The sequence below is a fragment of the Macrobrachium rosenbergii genome, chromosome 51 (assembly GCF_040412425.1).
Source record: "Macrobrachium rosenbergii isolate ZJJX-2024 chromosome 51, ASM4041242v1, whole genome shotgun sequence".
NCBI classification, from domain to species: Eukaryota; Metazoa; Arthropoda; class Malacostraca; order Decapoda; family Palaemonidae; genus Macrobrachium; species Macrobrachium rosenbergii.
Genome location: NC_089791.1, coordinates 67,545,203 through 67,557,655, shown reverse-complemented (window position 1 = coordinate 67,557,655; position 12,453 = coordinate 67,545,203). Strand labels below are relative to the sequence as shown.

At 36.5% G+C, this 12,453-nt stretch overlaps 1 protein-coding gene across 1 annotated transcript; it reads left to right on the top strand.

Annotated features, from left to right (window-relative positions):
- Positions 1-9,543: 9,543 nt before the first annotated feature.
- On the top strand, positions 9,544-12,217 carry LOC136833087 (ensconsin-like). The gene is made up of 2 exons (XM_067094733.1): positions 9,544-9,726; positions 11,810-12,217. Exons 1-2 carry the CDS (start codon positions 9,544-9,546, stop codon positions 12,215-12,217), a joined length of 591 nt encoding a protein of 196 aa, XP_066950834.1.
- Positions 12,218-12,453: the final 236 nt, after the last annotated feature.

The following is a 12,453-nucleotide window of genomic DNA, read 5'->3' as shown; positions in this document are numbered from 1 at the left end:
AGCTGCGGGTATTTTAAAGATTTCCTTTCAATTTTTCGATTATTTTTGTTATTAAGATCGTTATCATTATAGTTACCATTAATAGCAACTTTACTTGCTTAACAACATTGCTGGCTCGGCAACGCTGATCTTATTTGGAGTTCTTTCTGTGTAGAGTATAATATGCTTTTCCTTAGAAGGAGGGAGTAAACGTAAATTTTCAAGGGCATTTGCTAAAGTATATTCTATTGAAATATGCTATCTACACACTGCGTAGAAATAGTGTGGAACAAACAGTGATTGAAAATGAAAAGATTTATACACTACACGGTGCCAGTCAAGTTTGCTGATGATGAAAGCAGAGTGGAGGAGGATCATTTAAAACAGAAACCCAACTTGGGATTAAAATGAGTAGTACCTGGCTGTCGATTGGTCGAGCCTTCGTAACTCTTGGTGCTTATTAAATGTTAGACTAGGGTTGGGAATTTCCATTTTTTAAAGCATAGGTGTTATTTTGGGAGGTCCCCTACCAGGTATATCTTTCTGTCTGTTCGGGTCCAGGCCTCTGCATGGTTATGGAGAGTTTAAAATACTCTTGAGTAACGTAGAAGGGCCTTACTATAGAATGTGTAGTAACTCCATTAATTAACTGAAGGCATTGTTGGTCTGGTGTACCTGTGATTATTTCCATGCCAATGATCAGTTTTTATCTGATTATGGCACTGCCGCATGGATGGTTGTAATGTTTAAGGATAGCTCCCTCCCATAGGTGACATGAAAGTCTAGAATATGACGTGACATCTCATCCAAACATAAGAGGGAGGCATGCTACATCAGGGCACTGGAACTCACGCGTATTGTTCTCTTCTTTCGGTTCTCTTCAAGTAAAGGAGCTGATTTATTACATACGAGGAGGATGGCAATCATCCCCTATTAGCTTCATACAATGGCAGGGTTGGTTGAGTTAGTGCTCTCCTCAATGATATGTCTGTTCTTGCGCATAAATTCCCCTATAATAAAGCTAGATGCTTTCGTACTGGTTTCTCTACTCATAAGTGTGCTGGAGTATCCATATTTAACAAGTGCTTGGGATACTTGGTTACATTCGGCACTGGTTAATTGCCATGTTGATGACGGAATTCTTTTGCCACATGGAACATTTGCTTTTACCACCAAGACAGTTTTGTTAATCAGCTCGTGGTCTGGTTAAACTAAGGTATACTCTCAGGTCAGTAAGTTTGTGGATACAAAAGCATATAAGCAGATAAAGACGCTGTTATTAGCGTTCTCACACATAAACTGAAGAACAGCACATTCCTCTAACTTCCTTCTTTTGGTCTCGAATTGTTGATGCTGAACACTGATGAATGAGCGTGTATGGGGGCAGTTTTCCGGAGAGACCTACTTCTGCTCTACGCGTAAAAGTTGGCAGAAACGACTATGAGGGACCCTATCTGGAGGAGGGAGCATCCATAAATACTGGAATTGTGACTGCAGTAGCACCCTGCCAAGTCAGGGATTGATAAATGCATCAGAAATAACTGACACGTCCTCAAGCTAATATTGTCTGTAATTTAAATAAGCATTTCAGATCCTGCAACAAACGACTTCTTTCAATGTCACCCAAGTGTATTTTTCATTGCCACAACTCTGTAAAGGTAGCCTGGCACAGAACGACCAGAGAAGAGATCTCCAGCAAAGATCCACACAGCAGTACACCTGTGCGGTTGCCAGAGAGGTAGAGAAGCAACCCCTTATCCTTTGAGCAGAGAGGAATGACTGCATCTCTGTTATGGTGTTATACGCCAAAATAAATATGGTTGCGTGTTATTTTTTGTATAGATATACAGATAGACAATCATATCTAATTCCTTGACTATGAAAGCTAGAGTTCGAGTACTATTTATATTCTAAATGCTGAGTACTCAAGGAATCATGAAAAAAAGGTGTATTCAAAGAATATGCAGGCTCTTTAGAAATTCTAATTTTTATTAAAAATGATTTTGCGAATTGCTTTGAATTGCCCTCAGTAACTGATTTCTTTAATTTCTCAATGACTTGAGCATTATTTAAACAAATTGAAACATTCAAATATAGTTATAAAATGTGTCAGTTTTAAACCTTTGAGAAACTAATCAGCAGTAGTCCTGCTGATTGCAAATACTTATGAAGCAAACAAAAAATACTGTCAATATTAACCTGAGAACAAGCTTTCGTCCAAAATGTAGTTGAAGGGAAAAGATTTCCTTGAAGCACTTTGGCTACAGTGACTAAAAATTGGTTTGGCACTAGTAATAAGCAAAATATAAAATCATCAAATAAAACTTTCGAAGGATGATCAGTACAATAACTGGGAATAATTACAAATAAAAAATATAAAAAGAAAACTCAGTTACGTCATATCAAATGTCAGAAGATTTAACCTTGCTCTCCAGAGTCGATTTAGATACTCATCACCAGAGACACACTAAAGGGTATCACGCCACACCTCAGTAAAATACTTTCGAATAAAAAATAGATTAAACCCCAATAGGCCTATTTTGAAAATCACCATTTCATCAATACTAAAACTTTAATTGAAGTTTCTAGTAGGAAATATATCCAGTACCACTGGAGCAAAACACTCCACAAAGAAATGTTAACGTTAATTTAAGACCCAAACTGGGCAGGTGTTTCAAGCTTTATGAAAAATTTTCGTGAGATTATATGAAAGGAAGCCGGTACAACACAGAAAAGAGTTTTGTTCCAAGTGTATGCTCAATTTGGGTTTCCAAGGCTGAGTAGGTCCAGAAGAAATAGCATATCTTCAACTGGTCACTTTCTAGTCTCAGAACCTATTAACGTAATACAGCAATATATGGCAGCTTCTAGGGACCTTTGCAACAGCAACATTTACAAGAACGATCATACACATCAAATAAACTGATTAACTATAAAGTAATGTATGTCACAACAGCATCTGCAATCAATATAAACAAACAGAGCTATATTTAAACAAAGAAACAATCACAAAGCATGAAGAAAGCAAAATATCAAGCTCCATCACAAATTATATGGTTCGACGTTATTTTTACCTAAGCAACGTAGGGCTCAAGACCACATAAACTCTCGGAGTGTGTTCTAAGCCACAGATTAAATAAGAGTCATGGTTTCCACTCTCAATCTCACAGCAAGTCGGCATCCGGCAATAGACAATGATGAACAAAGGTTACCATCTAAGGTTAGCATTTGTTACCAGAAGACGATTTATATTGAGTGAGAGTGCTTATGTCATTCTGTTAACTTTGGAGATTAGGTAAACTATAAATTTTTGAAAATTTTTTAATAAAAAGCCATGCTATGCTAATTGGAAAAATAAATTATATATTTATCAAAGGCACAAAAATAATTCTTTTATGTATTTTCATATAAACATGACGGAATTATGGAGTGGCTCAGGCTATTTACACTGCTATATTAATTATATAAAGAGGCCAAATAAATCTTAGATATTATCTTTAAAATACCTGTTATTGTATAGCTTGTCGAACAACGTGAGAAAGATACAACAGGTTAGTCACCTGGAGCAGACCTACAGACTTAGGACACAACCCACAGGATATTGTTTCTGCTCTGCCAGGCAGTTGATATTGTTTCTACTTTACTAGGCAGATAATATTGTTTCTACCCTGCCAGTCAGATGATACTGTTTCTACCCTGCTAGTCAGATAATATTGTTTCTACTCTGCCAGGCAGGTGATATTGCTTCAACTCTGCCAGCAGATAATATTGTTTCTACTCTGCCAGTCAGGTGATATTGTTTCTACTCTGTCAGTCAGATGATACTATTTCTACTCTGCCAGGTAGATGATATTGTTTCTACTATATCCTTCAACTAACTATCTTTCTTGTTCCACACCTATTTTTCTTGGTATAACTGACGGGCAGAGTAGAAACAATATTATCTGACTGGCGGAGTACAAACAATATCATCTGACTGGCAGAGTAGAAACAATATAATCTGACTGGCAGAGTAGAAATAATATCAACTGCCTGGCAGAGTACAAACAATATCATCTGCCTGACAGAGTAGGAACAATATCATCTGCCTGGCAGGGTACAAACAATATCATCTGTCTGGCAAAGTAGAAACAATGTCATCTGCCTGGCAGGGCAGAAACAATATCATCTGCCTGGCAGAGTAGAAACAATATCATCTGCCTGACAGAGTAGAAACAATATCATCTGCCTGGCAGGGTACAAACAATATCATCTGTCTGGCAAAGTAGAAACAATGTCATCTGCCTGGCAGGGCAGAAACAATATCATCTGCCTGGCAGAGTAGAAATAGTGTCACCTGCCTGGTAGAGTAGAAGCAATATCATCTGCCTGGCAGAGTAGAAACTATATCACCTGCCTGGTAGAGTAGAAACAATATCATCTGCCTGGCAGAGTAGAAATTATATCATCTGACTGGGCAGGGTAAAAACAATATCATCTGCCTGGCAGGGTAGAAACTATATCAACTGACTGGCAGAGTAGAAACAATACCATCTGCCTGGCAGAGCAGAAACAATATCCTGTGGGTTGTGTCCTAAGTCTGTAGGTCTGCTCCAGGTAACTAACCTGTTGTATCTTTCTCACGTTGTTCGACAAGCTATACAATAACAGGTATTTTAAAGGCCATACCTGAGATTTATTTTCCCTAATTATATAATTAATATAGCGGTGTAAATAGCCTGAGTCACTACATAATTCTGTCATGTTTACATGAAAATAACTAAATGGCTTTATTTTCGTGCCTTTGATAATTAATATATTTTTACAATTAGCATAGCATGGTTTTTTATTCAAAAAAGTTTTCAAAAGGTTATAGTTTACCTGATCTCCAAAGTTAAGAGAATGACTTAAGCACTCTCACTCAATATAAATCCTCTTCTGGTGACGACTGCTAACCTCAGTTTATGTTGAAGCACAAAGACAAGTCTCAGACATTAAAAAAATTATTGGCGTTGTGAAAAAAGTGACACTGATAGCAAGTATTACAGTAAGGCAACGAATAATAATCAGATACAGCAAGGACAAGGTGGGGACCCATTTCGATGGTATTCAAGACCTGAGGTAACATCTTTTCGACAAACATGAGGCGAAGGGGATAAGCTTCCACTTGGTGCTCTACATTTATGATCACTGATAGGAAAGAGAGGATATATCATTAGCACAGGCACTGCGTAACGGATAAAACAGTTGTTATGTGCATCATCAAAAAAAAAAAGTTAAAAAGGTATCTGTTTTAAAGATTAGCCACTTGTGAATTATGAGACTGATAAAAACCCTAAGCTCGTCAATCACTGGGAAATACAACATAGGTTCACAAGGCAATTCAGTATCAGCATGGTTGGAATAGAAAAAGCAGAGCAATGACAGATCACAACAAGCTAAAAATTAAGAGGAAAGCTTAGATTACGAGAACAAATTAAAAACTTCCCCTAGTGTTGATAATTAACTTCAAAATGAGACAGAATTATCACAGTAATTTCTCTTGATGTACCACTGCATCTGGTGAAGAAAAGTTCATAGTGAAAATGGCGAATAGAAATGTCATGATTTATGGAAACAAGAAGTCACAGAAGAGGATAGATTAGGAAGAGCTCCAGCCGAGGCAGCAAATGATAATATTAATGAAGAGATAAAGTTTTTCCCGTGTATGTGATAATTTGCTTTGAAGAAAAACGGTAAAAGGAGGAGTTGCTCATCTTCATAAAATTCAAACCACTTCTACGATATTTCATGACATGGAAACAATCCACATCATCATCGGAAACGCGATGTGATCGAAGCTAATGTTGCGCCAATTGCGAAAAAGTTATGGCGCATTAAATTTCGCTCCAAAAAAAAAAGGATGAACTTTGTACCCCTGAGAGCGTCTTATCACACAAATACAGTAAAAAGAACCTGAATAAAAACTGCATATACATGTGTAAATTATGTATTCTTTAAAGCAAACACACGCATATATATACATTTATATTTATATATATATATATATATATATATATATATATATATATATATATATATATATATATATATATATGTGTGTGTGTGTGTGTGTGTGTGTGTGTGTGTGTGTGTGTATAATACACTATTAGAATTGATTTACATGTACATCTGACCACGATAAATGATAAACGCAGTGTGTAAGCAAAATTCCAAAGGATAATCGTTATCAAAACAATAAAAAGTCATATGCAATAAAGAAGAACTTTTTCAACGTGTGAGTAAAAGCGTATCAAATATAAATCGACTTTTTATTGCAAAACCTCACATAAAAATGTCAAAGGTAATTCCGCCCTGAACGAATAACTTGAGCCACACGTGAGAAAAAGAAAAAAGTATATTAGCCATTTACTGGAAATACATTTTTGATAATCCATTCTCCTTAATGCAGTGCGAAACTACAGGTTATTATAACAAAATACAACATAATTACATCCGGGATTCGTCATGCCTCGCAGAACGATTAACATCGGTATATCCTTCTCTGCTTACCTCCACCAGGAAACATGAATCAAGCTAATATTCTTTTGCGACGATGAATACTGTAATTCAATCTGAGGAAAATTATGACAAACTTCTTTTCTCTCTTTTACTGCCTTATTATATATATATATATATATATATATATATATATATATATATATATATATATATATATATATATATACACATATACATATATATATATATACATATATATATATATATATATATATATATATATATATATATATATATGTATATATTATACTGTATATTACAGCAAATGTATTATATATATATATATATATATATATATATATATATATATATATATATATATATATATATATATATATATATATATATATATATATATATATATATATATATATATATATATATATATATATATATATAATATATATATATATATATATATATATATATATATATATATATATATATATATATATATATATATATATATATATATATATATATATATATATATATATATATATATATATATATATATATATATATATATATATATATATATATATATATATATTATATATATATATATATATATATATATATATATATATATATATATATATATAATTATATATATATATATTATATATATATATATATATATATATATATATATATATATATATATATATATATATATATATATATATATATATATATTATATATATATGTATATATATTATTACAAATATTTATAATGTTCAACCTCTCTTCCTTTATCTAGTACAAATATAAAAAAAAAAACAAAGTTTTCCCTTTGTAAAGCAGTTTAGGGAGGCAAGCCAGAGAGCTGGCTGTTTTTCAAAAACACCAACCGTCATCAAAGGATTTGAAGTTTAGTTTAAGGATCTATTCAACAGGGTAGATTTTACCAGGGCCACCTTTAGTTAACGTGTACCTTAAGTTCACTTTTCTATGACCTTCGTACTGGCGAGTTTTTTGTCATTTTTCAGGCTACCCAAGGGCCATTAAGTGAGATGAGTCTTCCAAGCAAGTGCCCACGTATTTTGTCCCACCTCCTGAGTCCAGATACCCTTGATTGAAAGCGCAAGCATCGTGTGTCTCTCTCAGCCTCCTCCCTTTGTCTTTCCCCCTCTTGTGGAACAGCTGGGGAAATTGCCTTTTCAACGGACCAAGGGCTTCTGATACAATTGATTGCTGCATTATCTACTCCAACAGTAAGTCTGAAAATGACAATTACTGCCAGTTCCTTCCTTTAGATCTCCCGCCTATTTCCTGTTTCAAGTTTCTCTCTTAAACAGTCACTGACTAACGAAAATCCTAGTAAAACCATATCCCATTTATGAAGTCAAATATATGAAGTACAATTATTGTTGCCTAGTGAGATTGCATAATGTATCCTCCATGGTGTTAACATAATATCCTAGATCTAAGAAACATCCCTTGCAGTCAATTAATGATAAGTGAGAGGTCTTTGAATTCGAGGTGTTATCTGGATATGTCTTCCAGAATCGGGCACGCCTTGGAACCTGGCCATAATCTTGTTTGGAGAAGGGTTAGCACGACACTGTACTTGAGTCCTGCGCTTGAAATTGCTTATGTGTGCATCACAAGAGTTTTCCCAGGTTGCGTCATCCACTAACATATGTCGAAGTACATTGTGTCCGAAGTGCGACGAAGTTGGAGCTATTATTAGCTTCGGTAAGATTTTTTCATTTCATTTAATCTTTGTTGAACTAGATGGTTGAGTAATGTGGTTTATTTAATTCATGTGTTCAGGATAAATCAATATATTCAGTAACCTAGTTTCAACTGGCGACTGAATCCAATTAAGTTAATTATCTGTCTTTTTTGGTAACTTTTAGCTTTAACTGGTAGGATTTTGTGGGTCTTTGGTAAAGTACGTCTATATAAATCACAGTAATTAATAATTAAACTCATCAGCCGAATGACCTACGTAACACTGGTCGATCTTGCCATGATCTCTAATTAATTCACAGAGATATAGAACCTGGAATCAAATTAATTACAAATGAATTCAAACATAAAAAGTCAGATCATATTAATTTCATGCTAAATTCTCCCAAACAAGGTTACTGGCCAAGGTAGGTAATATTAAGAATACCAATGTTATAAGAATAGGAAGAGTAGGTAGGAAAGTGTGCATTACATGAGAGCAGCTATAATTTGCAATTTACAGTAATAAGGAAGCGTTTATTGCGTTTGGATACCAAGCCAGCCATAGTCCAGTCAAGGCTGCATAAGTTACCAAGTCAAGATTTAATATTTTGCTATTCACCAGCCAATGATTAATACATGATATTAATTTTTGAACTAGTTAGCTATTGCATGACAGTACTGGGAGGGCGTGTGTCTAGCGCTTCTCTCATAGGACAGGACGGACAAATCTTCACAAGTCCATAAGAATTTCTTGGAAAAAACAGAAACCATGTCAGCTCTACAGAGAAGCCCCTGACTGAGCGTTATGAAGAGAATTACTTACCTCGTGTGAAATCCTATCAAATTCAATGCCATTAACCCCTTCCCACCCAGGACGTACCGTACTACGTCACTTGACAGCCAGCAAGATATCCCAGGACATAGCGTGGTATGTCCTCGCCGCATTCCCTTTTGTGCTGAGAGCTGGCGTGCTGGGATTGTGTATATGAATGCTCTTCATTGCTGGGATATGCTCTCTCATCCTTTGTCGAACATAAGCTCTGCCCATGAGCCAATCAGAGAGAAGGAGTAAGGCATCTCGTGACATTTCCGTGGCGTCATCGAGACGTCACCATATTCCACCAATGGGAGCTCAGTATTTCATCCTTTGTTGAACATAAGCTCTGCCCAAGAGCCAATCAGAGAGAAGGAGTAAGGCATCTCGTGACATTTCAGTGGCATCATTGAGACGTCACCATATTCCACCAATGGGAGCTCATATAGACAGCAGTGCGACCGTAGACTTCATTTGTGTAGCATTGCGTTTGCTGCTTTAGCGTATTGTTCATGCATTTTTTACGGTCATGGGTGACTCTGGAGATTCCTCAGATGAAATATATGTACCAGGGGAATCTGATGATGAAAGTGAGATGTCAGATAGTGTGCAATCAGTGAGTGATAGCGAATTATTTGACGATATTGAGCCAGTCACAGAAGAAGGTTGGAGGTTGTTGTCCGACGTCTTTGATGATACTCAGCCAGATCCTGTTCCCCCACTCAGCATATATATAAACACAGGAACATATATACATACATAGAGTATATAATAGACAATAGCATTTATAAATCACGGATATATATACATAGAGACAGTTTCCGATTGAACATACATGCATGCATGCATATATATATACACATACATACACTTTCATATATACATTATAATCAGTAAAGAAACATAAATAATGAAGAAAAGCATACTCTGATTGTGATATTTGATTTCCGGGTTTACCTGGTATAGCGTACGGTGAAGCGGTTGTGTAGTCTGGGCGTGAAGGGGTTAATATCGCAAATGAACTGTAACAGTGTTAATTTCGTAATTTGCCTTTTACATTAACATAAATCAGGCCAGTAAGAACGTCACAGATCCATTCCTTTGTATCTTGAACGACCCCATAATAAGTATGGTGGATGCTTGTATTGTTTAGTTTGGCGCCGAAGAGGAAAAACCAAAAAGAGCAAATCATAACAAATTCGTTTTCCGTCTTTATATATAAAATAACTTGCATTTGTGTTAAATTAAGTTAAAACTTGTATTCCCACATTAGCTTCATTCGTTTTGTAAGAGGAATTCGAGTATTTTGTATTTTTTTTATTGTAACAAACATCGCGGAGGCGGGAGTTTGTGTATTCCTCCGCCAGTCGGTCTCCTGCATTTTGCATCCAGTAAGGCATTGTGTTTGAATCATCAACTGTGTGATCACACGACCCGTGCGACATTTTGGGCAACGGGTTGCCTGCGGGCCAGTAGCCACCATCTTAAACCCTTGTTGTTATTGTTTGTTATTGTTTACCTGTGTGACGTCACGCGTCACAAGTAATGTCTGCTTCATCTGCTCCACTTAGCAAACCACTTTGTCTCGCGAATTACCATACTCGCAAATCTTAGAGGAAAAATTTATATTTCAATATTATAGGGAAACTGGGTATAGGATTTAATGCAACCAATAAAAGAAAGTTAATAATTTTGTCAGGAAATAACTTATTTAGGAAATATAACAAAAAAGGTTCTTACCCAAAATACACTTTCGCATGGAATTATATAAAAGAAAAAAAAGAACTTCATATTTTAACCATACTTATCAGTATAAGACGTAAGACGCAATAGTAATAGGGCAAGTTAAGAATGCAACTAACATAGCCCAAGTAAGAGGTATTACAAAAAGAAGAAACCTGTTAGTGTGTATTTACAATTTTACTATTTACTCAGGCAATGCAAACTTCGCTTGCTGGATACTTCTCTTTCTCTCTCTCTCTCTCTCTCTCTCTCTCTCTCTCTCTCTCTCTCTCTCTCTCTCTCTCTCTTCCACTTCTTTTATCCACACATGTAAGTTTTTAAGATATCTCCGAAGAGTACGTACACCGTCTTCATTGAAAGAACAGGACGACATAGAAATAATTAATTAAAACAAAACAAATAAAAAGACACACCTCTGTCCCACAGATAGATGAGATAAGGATAAGTTAAGATTACCTACAGTTATAGAAATTGTCGGTCACGAGTGGGGCCTTTTACCCAGACTTAAGCATAAAAATTAGCCTTCCTCCCTCCGCATGAAAAGAAGTAGCACAGCTGGTACTAGGAACTAGTCACCCATGAGGGCCAAAGCAACCAAAAAATTTATTTTCCTTTTCCACAGTGCCACTAATCGTAGGCACTGTCACAAACTGAAGAGCTAACCTTTCTCTTTCTTCTTACCTTCCCTTTTTCTCCTACTTATTAGTTGCACTCTGCTTGGGCAGTGCACATTTTCCCCTCAGTACAACTAGTTGCACTCAAGTCAAGTGTTGATTCCTAGGAACACACTGGCACTACAGTGCCACCAAAGAGAAAAAAAAAGAAGGAAAAGCCCTTTTGTGACTACAAAAGCTACACCTGTAACTAGAGATACAGTTTCATTAGTGGGACCTTTGCAAGGCACACTCAGCCACAGTGTCACCTCACTGAAAGGTGCCACACCACTGAAGTGTCACCCAAATCTGAGGGACACTTCCTCACTTCCCAAGTACATCCAGTCAACCCAAATAGATGCCCTTACCTACCAGAACCATGGCGACAGATAATTACAGAGTCTTCATGGAACTGGGGGAGGCAGCCTCAAGGGACCAGAACTCACCAAGTTGGTCAAGGAACAGCTGGATGACTTGGCCAAGCAAAACAGGGAAGAAAGACGGGAACAGTGGAGTTATGAAGCAGAACAGAGGAACTATGCTGAGGAACAGAGGCAGCTGGAAGACACAAGAGAAGAACAGAGAAGACAGCATGAATTTGCCCTCAAGGAAAGCGAGCAAGCCCTTAAGGAAAGCGAGCTGGCTTTCAGAGAAAAGGAGCTTGAGCTGGAGAAGGCTCGAAGGGAAAGTGCTGAAGCTATGGCTATCCAACAAGCTTCCAACCCCACACCTGCTGCACCAAATGCTCAGATATCAAGCATCAATTCCCCAGTCCCCTTGTGGACTGAGGAAGAGCCAGAAGCATAGTTGGAGGAAATAGTCGCTCTTTGAAAACTACAACACCACTGAGACAGAGAGGGCCTTAGTGCTTGCCAATCACATGGAAGGAAAAGCTAAGGCAGCCCTCCACTCACTGGAGAAGAGTCAAAGAGATGGCATGGTAGAGGTTCGTAGGGTCATAACCAAGATCTACAAAATAACCCTGGAGAAATGGAGACAGCGGTTCCAAGGTCTTGATAAGGAAGTCGGCTGGTCCTGGACTG

Coding starts and splice junctions, on each gene's coding strand:
- LOC136833087 (XM_067094733.1), top strand. CDS start 9,544: ATGGGTGACTCTGGAGATTCCTCAGATGAAATATATGTACCAGGGGAA. Junction 9,727..11,809: donor ATGATACTCAGCCAGATCCT/GTTCCCCCACTC, acceptor AGATAATTACAG/AGTCTTCATGGAACTGGGGG.